The following is an 11,965-nucleotide window of genomic DNA, read 5'->3' as shown; positions in this document are numbered from 1 at the left end:
GTCACTTTTTAATTCCAAGGAAAAGCTTCATATTGTTGCTTTAATGAAAAAAAACAAAAAACAAAACAATAAGTAAAATATAAGATAAAATTTTAAATGAGCTCTTTTAAAATCCAACTGAAATCACAGTTTAAATGGTTAAAAACAGGGTCAAATGACAAGAGCTTTAATTAGTCTAATCTATTATAACAATATGACATAAATATATATAAATACATATTCTACTCTTTCCTCCTGTTAGTGATTAGTTTGTGATATTTTTTAAATGTTCTGAATTGTATACAATTCTTGCTTGAGCCATTTCGTTAAAGCTCCTGGTGTAAAATGCAGTCAACTTTCCGATTGTACAAACCCAAACTCAAATGTTTTCATCAAATAAACTCCAGCAAAAGAACACAAAATAAAATGTCCACAAAGTTTTCAGGTTTGTTTTTATTGAACAAAAGTTGTCAAACATTTTAGGAAATACGTTATAATACAAGTGTGGCACCGGCGAAAACTGTGATGGACGAATGACACTGAAACAGACCTTTGACCCCAAACTCAACAACCAGCCGCAACTTTAGGGACATTTGTGACACTTTGACTTTTACAGAGACAAACAGTGGAGAGACGACCAGGGGAAGAAAACAGAAGCTGGATTGGTTGAAAAGCAGCAGCTCAAAGTTCACAAATCTACAGCTCTCAGCTCCAACCAGAGGAATGTTGGGAAATTCAGAACCAAAACAGAAAAAGAGGCTCTAAAGTTACAACAGATTTATCATTTTACCTTTCATGTCCAGATCTATAACATTTGTAATAAAGATTTTGTGAAATGACCAAATTGGTATAATTTAAGTCAAATAATTATGAAAAATATATTGTTGGAACTCCAGAAAAAAAATGTAATTAAAAAGATGTTGACATTATTAACACAATTAAATTTGTCTTTAGAAGTAATTTCAGAAAGAAATTGAATAACCAAAAATAATTTACAGGAATGACATATTTTACAGTTTAGTTTGAGAGAAATGCATTTGTTTTTTTTTCTAACGCTCCAAAAGAAATGAACTTCTGTCGCTATGGAAACAAGGAGCTGATATTGATGCTTTGTTCCAGTCGTCCGCAGAGGTTGGGTCAATTCACACTGGAAAACTCTCACATGTCGGAATTTATACTTTGAAACTCGGGAGACGTTTTAGAACCTTGATCCAACATGGCCACGCCCTGAGTTTGAACAAAGTTTAACATCCGACACTTTTTGGTTTATTTGACCGTTAGTTTCTCCTACTGTCTCTCTGTCTGTGAATGTGTTCCTGCTCCTGCCGTTGAGCCTCTGCAGTTTGAAATGTTCTGTGATGCTAATGTTGCTAATGTCAACACGAAGCTAAAGTCAGGCTAATGTCAACACAAAGTCAACGCCTAAGTGAAGCTAACTAACGCCAACTCAAAGCTAACGTCAAAGCGAAGCTAACGCCAACTCGAAGCTAACTAACGCCAACTCGAAGCTAACGTCAACGCAAAGCTAACGCCAACTCGAAGCTAACTAACGCCAACTCGAAGCTACCGCCAACTTCAAAGCCAACGTCAATGCGAAGCTAACTAACGCCAACCTCGAAGCCAACGTCAATGCGAAGCTAACTAACTCCAACTAGAAGCTAACACCAGCGCAAAGCTAACATCAACAAAAGCAACAGTTCACTCTGACAATGTTTTATAAACTGCACATGTAACAACACAGTCCTGGTTTAAGACATGAACTAAATTGGACCTGCATTTTAGCCGATTGGAGCACTTTCCTGGTTTGTATTACTTTTGTTTTGTTTTCCGGTTTGACAACTGGAACAACAGGAAGTCGGAGAATATGTCCATCCAAGATCCGAGTTCCGACCTCCCGAGGACAAATGGAACGCAGCGTACGGTAAGTTAGTCGTGAATAAATCCCAAAAGCCTTTCACTGATCGCAACGTGAAATATTTCCAAACCCTCAAAAAATGACAAAATAAAACCAAACTAAAAGGAACAGTTTGTGGAGAGTCCAGTTCTGCAGCGGAAACTCGCCCCGAAACGTCCCCAAATACAAAAGGGAAGACGGCTCCTTCAGGTCAGATCCTTTGGAGATGGACAGTAGAACCAGAACCTCTCGGGTCGATCCAAAAACCTTCAGACGTTAAAGGTCATATGCATATTTGTGTGGCTTCCTCAGACGCTCCAATCACATTTCTCACTTTGGTCACAATATGTACAGGCTGCTCGCCACAGGAAGGGCATCCGGCTCAAAAACGTGCAGATTAGAACTACATTCGACTGGTTCACTGCAGAAACCCAGAAAGGGACGCACCGATACCACTTTGTCACAAACCCATACGAGTACTTCATTTTCCGTACTTGCCGATACAGGGTTCCGATACCGATACCATGTATTATTTTCACAGGGTTCTAATATAGTTTATGTTTCTAAAACCTTTAAAGGCTTTAGCATTTAAGCTACTATTTGGTCTCTGCCGCTTACGTGCGCTAACTGCTTTAGCCACTTTATTTGTTGCGGTGGCTACAAACATTAGCATCAGTGGCAGTAAGTCACAGAGCGCGCACACACACAGAAGCACCAGCTGCTGATCATCTCCTTTGTGACTCATTCAGAGTCCTAAATGTTTTCTCTTATGTGACAGTGGCGTCTGATTGAAGTGAGTTTAACGTGCCTCTCATGATGAAGTGCTCAGAGCTGCTGCTGAGAGCCCTGTGCGCCAACACGAGGCGTGGCACAGGCAGGTGGCACAGGCAGGCGGCACAGGCAGGCGGCATCGGCTCTGGGCATCGGTGCGTCCCTATTCAAATAATGACAACATCAATCTACAACTCACATGTGACTTTAGATTCAAATGATGGAATAATAAGAGCTCAACAGAACGGTTAAAAATGTCTTTGTCCATCTTTATGTACGAGTCAGCATTTGACTCGACATAATCAGAGGAAACCAGGTTCAAAATATGATGCGGTCGCTCGTGATTGGACTTAAATCACATGGACTTGTACTTTTACTTCAGAGCAACGAGTGAAATGATCAAAATGCATTTGGAATAAGACGTCGTGTCTGGTGCCTTTTTCTTTTTTAGCCCAGAAGAAAACATGCTGCTATGAACTAAAAGAAACATTAAAATGAAGCGCACAATGTTCATTTTACTTTCCCACTGCATTTGTTTAACTAGGTTTGGCTTACGTCATTTTGCCACAAGATCTGGAAAAACACAGAACAAAAAGTCTTGATCGAGTTTTTAATGAGTAAAAATAAAAATGGAGAAGCGTCAGTCGACAAAGAGACAGAATAATTCTAATTCTAATACAATCGACCAAACTGTATCTCCAGCTCGACTATGGACAATGTTAATTAAGAAAAGCTAAATGTGTTTGAATAAATTCAGTGGTAGTGGGGGCGCTGACCTCCAGTGGGAAATGTGTCGAGTCGATTCAAAATTCTGCTTTGTTACCCGGAAAAGGCAAAATACCGTATTTTCTGGACTGTAAGTTGAACTATTTTTCATAGTTTTGGCCGGGGTGCAACTTATTCTCCCGAGCGACTTATGTGATTATTTGTTATATTTCACACTTGCAACTGCATTTCTTACTCCAGTTCAACTTGTATATGTTTTGATTCATTTTTTGGCTGGTGCGATTTATACTCCAGGGCGACTTATAGTCCGGAAAATACAGCAAATAGTTCCATCAGTTTGTTCACACCATTATTAGTCAACATCAAAACTGCACTTCTCAAAAACAGTACAATTGCTTTGGGTGGTTTTGGTGAGAGATGTTGACAAAATATATCATCACAGAAACAATATCCAGACGATATTTTACCAATGCATCGGGAATGTGCCAAAATGTCCCTGAAGTGTCTTGGTTCAGGTTGAAGTCTGACAAATAAAAGCATAAATTGGTCATAAAAATGCAGTTTAGAGAGATCACTTTACACCCCCCCAAGTTGTTTTTGATTGTTTTATTAAAAGACGAGTTACTCAATATGGACAATTTTGCCATCTTCTCCTTTTTTCGCTACATCTACAACAAGGTGTCAAGAAACTAACATTTATTTCTGTAGCGTTCCATGTGAATTTTAGAATATTTTTCAAGTTTGCTCTAGATATACATGAAAATATGAATTATCTGGTTTAAATCAATGAAGAATTTGCTGTTACTTGAAGTCGACACATTTATTATCAATCCGTGCAGCGCCAATTATATGCATTTATACATGATTTTTTTTTTTTGATTAATAGATTTTCACATGTATTTCATAATAGAAAAATAGAATGAATCCAACGACTAACCAGAAACTCAGAAAGCTTTTAAGAGCAAACACTTTAATGTTTTGAGATTTTTGAGCGACCGGCACAAAAGTAATAAAACATAGGGACAGAGTATTCACCCGAAGAACAAAACATAAGTTGAGGATGTAAGTTGGTCAATGTGGCCCCGGTCATTTTCGTTTGCAACCAGTGACTTTTGAGATCCTCATGCACCGGTCGCCAGGCACTGAAACGTTGTGCTACAATCAGCCACATTGCACTGAACAAGAAAAGAACAAAAGTCAACACTGTGGTCATGGACAACATACGAGCGCATTTGTCATTATTACAACTTAAAGTACACGGCTGACCTAAAATCTAATGTTAAAAAATTAAGGGGGACCATTTGATCTTAAATAGTCGATTCTTTGACCCCTGGATTTTGGTTTGAAAACTCAAACTTCCAATTCGTTTGCTGCAGACCCAAATATAAAATAAAGTAAGCCAAAAATGACAACTACGCAGTGGAAAAGCCTTTATAAATCCTACCCAAATACAAGTCTGATGGATCTCATTTGATCTGGTACCGGAAGTCTCTGAGGATGTGGTGAAACGGTTGGATTGTTATCACAGGCAACAAGTTCACCTGCAAGATCTTTTGGGCCTTTGACCTTGCCTCCGCTAACGATCGCGACTCGTCCACTTTTATAACTTTGGCCCGAAGGCTTCTCCTGTACCGCTCCGTCCAGCCGTTCCGCGCCTCGCTCGGGCTGTGGCGGAGCGGGTGCATGCCGTTACTGCGGTTCCACTGGTTGCTTCGCGTTTGAAGCTCCGTGTGAGTCTGTGCGTCGAAAACGGGCGCAGAGTCCCCGATCAGAGCGCCGTCGGACCTGGAGGCGGGGCACGACTGGGATTTCTGACTGAACAGGGCGACCACGCCGTTCTGCAGCGGCTGAGAAGGCAGTCCGGAGGGGGGAGGGACAGGGGAGAAAGGGGGAAGTCCAGCGGCGGGTTTGACCGTAGGGCTTAAGGTGGGTTGGACCTGCAGCCGGGCCGTGTGGTAGCCCGTCTGGCCCTCGATGTTGGTGAGGCGCAGACAGGGCTGCACTGGGGTTTCTTGTGCTCGAACCGAGGGCCTGCTGAAGACGAACACCGGCCGCGGGTTCAGCCGAGGCTCAGGAGGACGCACGCCCTGGATTCTGGGGCGGCTCCGCTCGAAGCTCCACGATGGATGCACGTCCCTCTTTTTGTGTGGTTTCTTCCTCTTCTTTTTGGCAGCGGGCCTGGCGTTCTTGTTCGTCTGCCTGAGAGTGTCCTCAGTGAGCGGCAGGGTCATGCAGGAGCGGTACCGGTAAACGTCTTTGCTCCGCAGGACGGTGGGTCTGTGGCCCTCGTCTCGCAGCTCCTGGAGGAAGCTCAGCAGGTTGTCCGTGTTGGAGACGTCCCTGGTTTTGGGGCTGAGGATGTGGAGAGCGTCCAAGATGACATCGTGTCCCGCCGAAGAGACCCGCGACCAGGAGTGGATCACCTTCTTCTCCTCATTGGCGAAGGCCAAAGGTCGGCTGACCAGAGGGACTCGCACCTCCACCGACATGTTTATCAGCTGAGGAGAAAAGCAGAGCAAACATGAGTTTTCTGGAACTGAGGCGGTGACATAAGCACACTGAAAAACAAAGAACTCCGCAAACTCAGCTGCAGCAGAAAAAAAAGGAGCACAAAGAAATAGATGACACAAAATGGGCCGTCAAGAACTGGGCTCAAAAACAGACGAACGAAATGGGGGAAAAGTGTCACTGTGAATCTGGGGATAGCTATATTACTTTGAGGAAGGAGAATATGTCATTAGATATAGCTACACAGTATTTATGCCATATAGATTGGTCTGTGTCTCTGTTCCCTATCCATTCTTTGTTTTTATTCATTTTTTATCTTTTTAAAGGGGACCGTGTACAATTAGAACATAATGTACTAGAGTTAGCATTAGACTAATTTACATTACATGGCCCTGGCTGGGAGAGGAACAACTGAACAACATTTGACAATGCACAGATGTGACAAAGGTTTGAACACAGAAAGTACACATATACCATGTACACATGCAATAACATGTACTCTTTCACACACAGATACAGACACTCGCACAGAGCCAGTGCCATTGGAGCGTGGGACCTAAAGAGTCACACAAATTAGATGCCCATGCCATTTATGGGAATCATCTTTAGGTTGTATGCAACTTTTAGATTTGTTTCTATTCAAGTTATATTTAGTTTTAGTTTTTCTGTCAGCTTTTAATTAACTAGGTAAAAACCCATTGAGATAGAAATCTCTTTTTCAAGACTGACGTGGGCTGAAGAGAACTGCAGCAAAACATTTACAAACCCCCACAAAATAAAAAACATTACAGGAGACAAAATGTGGACAAAATTTAAAAGAACAGACAATTCTCGCTAGCAAAAATCCTCTTAAAAGAAACCAGCACACATAACTTCAGTTCAGATTAAAAAGTGTTCCAAGCTGCGGGAGCAGCAAAACCAAACGCTAGCTTCCCCAATCAGTCTCAAGGGATAAATTGTTAATCGCCATGTCAGCAGCGCTAGCGTTAGTGAGGAGGCCCCGGGGAAGAACCAGGAGACGCTGCAGGGCCTGTTTCTCTGGAGGAGCTAGAGAAAGTGTATGTGGAAAAGGAAGTCTGGGCCTCTCTGCTCAGGCTGTGTCATGGCCCCGGAGAAAGCGGAAGCAAATGGACGGAACATTAGTGTGGTTGACAGGGAGGGGCATCATGGATTTATTGAAATTACTCAGGTATTTAATAACATGTGCAAAAAATAATGCCATAATCAGCTTCTCTACTCTGAAACATAAATGCAACGTTTATTTTCAACTTTAAATTTAAAATAAGCATAAATTTAAGAAGTAGTAACAGTAATTAACCAATTGAAAAACATCACAGCTTTGTTTAATAGCCGTCTAAATAAATGGCCAACACATTTCAAGGATGGTGATTTATAACTGAGCAGCCGTCAATCTGTCGAGTAGTTTGGATTTTTTTCTTCCAGATTAAACGTTACAGCGCATGCATCACAGCTGTAGCCTCTCCTCGGTCAGTTCTGCTTGGATTACCACGCGCACAGTGTTGAACCATTTCAGCGATTTTATCAGGCTCGTATTTGATCGTTTAGCATTTGCATGACTCCTGTTATGGATTTTCTCTCCTAACGATGATTAAGAAATAAAGAATAAAGTAAAACCATAGAACAAAGTTGCATTTTCTCAAAAGTAAATAGTTTAATTATGTCGTACAATCAGAATTAATCTCTTCCTCGTATGGATTCGTCAGTCACTCTTGTAAAGAACCGATTCGTCCACAAGTGTGTCTCGCCCTCAACTGAATTGTATCTCCTCTATGGGATTCACGTTCATCTTATAGATTCCATGTTGAGCAGATGGTCACATGACCTACTTCAACAGTAGGTCATGTGACTTTCTTACAAGAAGGGAGGCAAATGGTGCAGGTACAAAGAACAAAGGAGGCAAAGGCCACAGGAAATAAAGAGAAGTTGATCACATTTGCATTAAGTCGATTCACACCTCTTATTGTTAAAAGATCAACACTAAGCCCGGGATGCCCCCCCAAGCAGAGATAAGTCTTTGATCAAAAGAATCACCACAGGGACATGTAATTATCAGTTATATGCGAACAGTAGGACTCGGGTTTGAACTGGAGACGAAAAGTCTATGATGACACATAAAATAAGGGCCAGATCATATTTTTTCCTCCTCAGTAGGGTTGGGCAGGCCTGGGTCTATAGGGTGCAAAAGCCTCATTTGTAGAAAAAGATTCAGTTGTAGTCATATGGACTCTGACTCTAAAAACGTTTCACACTCATTTGAGAGTCATTCTCAATCTGCGAATCAAGACCGGGAACTCAGATATTTATCCTACTCTGAGTAGGCCCTGCCCACTGGACAGGACCTCCTGATAAAGGCGGTTTTTGGTTCAGCTAGAAACTAACGTTCTTTGTTCACTATCAAACTAGCCTCCTTGTTTACCGTCAGACATTTATGGGCTATCAGCCTCCTATTGTCCCTGGCTTTTTCTAACTCCTCCCTGAGTGCCTGATTATCCGAATTCCCTGGGCGTCTACCTCTCCAGAGATTCAAAATTCCATGATAAACGACCGAAAGGTTGAAGGATTGCATCTTTAACTCCTCTTCTTTGTAAAAAAGAAAAAAAAACATCCTTAAATTCTGTACAGTGGTGGCTAGAGTTATCCATGCAGACAATTCAAAATGTGCAGATGTCTTCATTTCATCAGGCTACAACAACTGCCATCAGACCAGAAAAATAAGGGTTTGGCCAGACACAAAGCAAGCAAAGAACATATACAAGCCATGATGCTCTGGAGAGAGAGGCAGATTAGAAGTACTGGAACAGAGGTTTCTACACTTGTTTACATAGCTCAGCTGGTAAAAAAACGCACATACGTCTCTGCAATTTTAGATACTGTCCAGTTTATTACTGCCAAAAAACATTTTGGGGTTCAAATGAATCAATGATTGCAAGAAGTGACAAACGCTTGGCTTTTCCAGCCATTTTCAAATGTACTTGAAAAAAGACAAAGACCTAGCCACGATTTTCAAAACTATTCCATCCAATGCCACATACACATCAAATCATATTCAAAATGAAATAATCTAACTAATGATTGCAATTAATATATAATAAATAGTCAAATAGGGGCTGCATGGTTTACATTAAAAGTGGATGGCGCTAAAGTGAAAATATTAGTATTGCGTTCTGCTACATTGATGAAAGCCATGAAGTTCGAGAAAGGCTTCTCTCAATGTCCACATCAACACACTGTGACTTGTCTCTTGTCTTGACTACGCTGAAAGATCTAGACTTAAACCAAAATATTAAGTCAGTGCTATGATGGCGCCATCGTGATGTCAGGAGTAAATGGAGGAATACAAAAGGATTGTAGAAGGTTGTCTACAGGCTGAGAAATAGATTTTCAAAGTTAGGAGCCAGGGGCCCATCTAAAAAGTTAGGGGCCCCCCAGCAATTTCAGGGGCCCACAAGTGCGAGGGGCATCACGGTGTCATAAGAACAAGATAAATGTGTTGTTTTAAACCTCGTTATTAGCATGAAAAACAATTTAAAGTACTACTATCTTTTATTTGATATGAAGAGCACAAATACTGAATTCCTATAAACCAGAGATCATGATCTTTCAATACTGTTTAATTCAATATAACAATGTTTCTTGGATACAAAATGAATACTGTTTACAGCATTTGACACAAGGAGATCTTGTGGAATATATAAAATCACAGCCTACAAAATAAACTACTAACATATATACCGGCCGGTCATCGATTGGACATAAAACCGTCTTTTTTTAAATCAGTGCATCTCTAGGGAGGAGTGCACCAAACCAAGGCTGAGGACTGCACCTAACCAGGGCTGAGGACTGCACCTAACCAGGGCTGAGGACTGCACCTAACCAGGGCTGAGGACTGCACCTAACCAGGGCTGAGGACTGCACCTAACCAGGGCTGAGGACTGCACCTAACCAGGGCTGAGGACTGCACCTAACCAGGGCTGAGGACTGCACCTAACCAGGGCTGAGGACTGCACCTAACCAGGGCTGAGGACTGCACCTAACCAGGGCTGAGGACTGCACCTAACCAGGGCTGAGGACTGCACCTAACCAGGGCTGAGGACTGCACCAAACCAGGGCTAAACCAGGACTGAGCTGACTGGCTTAGGGCGGAAACTCATGAGGAATTGGCACAGCACAGATGCAAGGTGAAATGGGATTTAGGAGTGCATGGACGGGGTCATTTTATTGATAAATCTTAGAAAAAAGGGTGAAAAGGGCAGGTGAAAATGGACCAGTGGATTCACTCTGTCACTTCATCATACCGATCAATGTGTGGATGCGAAACAATGCAATAAAGACCAAAATTGTCTTTGGCCCAGAGAAACAAAGAGAAAGTGTTAGCAGCCAGCTCCTGAGTCTCACTTTTCAAATTTGGAGGTAATAAGGGACTAATAATGGAATTTGAACTTCAACAACTGCATTTGTCTCCAGCAGGCTGGACTACTGTAACGGCTGCTCACTGGTCTGTCCAAACGAGCTGTAAAACAGCTGCAGTTCATCCAGAACGCTGCTGCTCGGGTCCTGACTAGAACCAGGAAGTACCATCACATTAGTCCTGTTCTCAGGTCTCTGGACTGGCTCCTGTGGCTCAGAGAATAGACTTTAAATAAGCTCTCCAGCTCTTCTCTCCATGGCCTAGCACCAAAATACATATGAACCATCTCGGACTTTGAGGTGCCCAGAGTCAGGACTAAACATGGACCGGCCTCCTGCTGGTGCCAGAGTCAGGACTAAACACGGGCCGGCCTCCTGCTGGTGCCAGAGTCAGGACTAAACACGGACCGGCCTCCTGCTGGTGCCAGAGTCAGGACTAAACACGGACCGGCCTCCTGCTGGTGCCAGAGTCAGGACTAAACACGGACCGGCCTCCTGCTGGTGCCAGAGTCAGGACTAAACACGGACCGGCCTCCTGCTGGTGCCAGAGTCAGGACTAAACATGGACCGGCCTCCTGCTGGTGCCAGAGTCAGGACTAAACATGGACCGGCCTCCTGCTGGTGCCAGAGTCAGGACTAAACATAGACCGGCCTCCTGCTGGTGCCAGAGTCAGGACTAAACATGGACCGGCCTCCTGCTGGTGCCAGAGTCAGGACTAAACATGGACCGGCCTCCTGCTGGTGCCAGAGGCCCCTACTCCAACAATAAAATCTTGGCTTAAAACTGCTTTGTTAAGCTGTTTATATGGCTGAAAGGATTTTACTTGCACTCTTTATTTGACCATTTTGTGATTTCTGTCATATCTTACTGATTTTAGTGATTTTTTTCTCCTGTTGTGTAAAGCACCTTGAATGGCCTTGTGTACGAATTATGCTTTACAAATAACAATTACTTAACCTTGCCTTGTCAAAAATAATCTGCTGTATTGAATGGTTGGCAGGTTAATGGCTATGATTACAATCTTAAAGCAACTATATGTTCAATTATAAAAAATACAATAACATGTTATGACCCTGAAATTTGATATTGTGAAATTCCTAGTTCTGAATGTACCTTTTTTAATACAAAAAGGCCAAAAGCTCAAAAATATTGATTCCTGGAGATATGAAACTTTCCACTTGCTGTTGGTGTAATCCCTCATTTGTCCAGGCGTGTTCCATAGTAGAAAAAGCTTCAGTTGTAGTCATCTGGACTCAGTTTGAAAAAATAGACGTTTCGACTCTCATCCAAGAGTCATTGTCAATAAAAGAATTTAGATCGAGAACTCCGATATTAATACTGTTCTGTGGTAAGACCCGCCCATTGGGAGGAGCCTTCCTGAAGTAGAAAGAGTTGTTTGTTTCAACAGAAACTCCCCCCTTGTATCTACCGAGCTAGCCTATTCAGAATTTTAATGGCCTATTTAGAATCCTCTGTCTTTGTGAGACCCTGGCTCAACCACCCTGAGTACCTCATTAGCATCTAAATGTCCTGGTCCTGGTCCTCTACCTTTCCAGGGGTTCAGTATCCCATTATAGATACCAGGAAGATTGAATCTGAGCCCTCCATTTCTGTTTAAAGAAGGTCTTTTTTTTAACAAAAATAGCTTCCTTGACTCC

At 42.4% G+C, this 11,965-nt stretch overlaps 1 protein-coding gene across 1 annotated transcript in view; it reads right to left on the bottom strand.

Annotated features, from left to right (window-relative positions):
• Nucleotides 1-417: 417 nt before the first annotated feature.
• The window catches only part of ccdc71 (coiled-coil domain containing 71), a 31,806-nt gene continuing 20,258 nt past the window's right edge, over nt 418-11,965 (bottom strand). The window contains exon 2 of the mRNA XM_072439987.1: nt 418-5,868. Coding sequence (XP_072296088.1) covers nt 4,837-5,859 — 1,023 coding nt within the window. The 5' untranslated portion in view covers nt 5,860-5,868 and the 3' untranslated portion in view covers nt 418-4,836. The remainder of the gene's footprint in view (nt 5,869-11,965) is intronic.

This window comes from Eucyclogobius newberryi, unplaced genomic scaffold (genome assembly GCF_026437365.1).
Source record: "Eucyclogobius newberryi isolate DKJ021-1_F unplaced genomic scaffold, fEucNew1.0.hap1 SCAF_11, whole genome shotgun sequence".
Classification (NCBI taxonomy): domain Eukaryota; kingdom Metazoa; phylum Chordata; class Actinopteri; order Gobiiformes; family Gobiidae; genus Eucyclogobius; species Eucyclogobius newberryi.
Note: the sequence above shows the minus strand (reverse complement) of the source record. Positions and strands in the feature narration are given on the sequence as shown.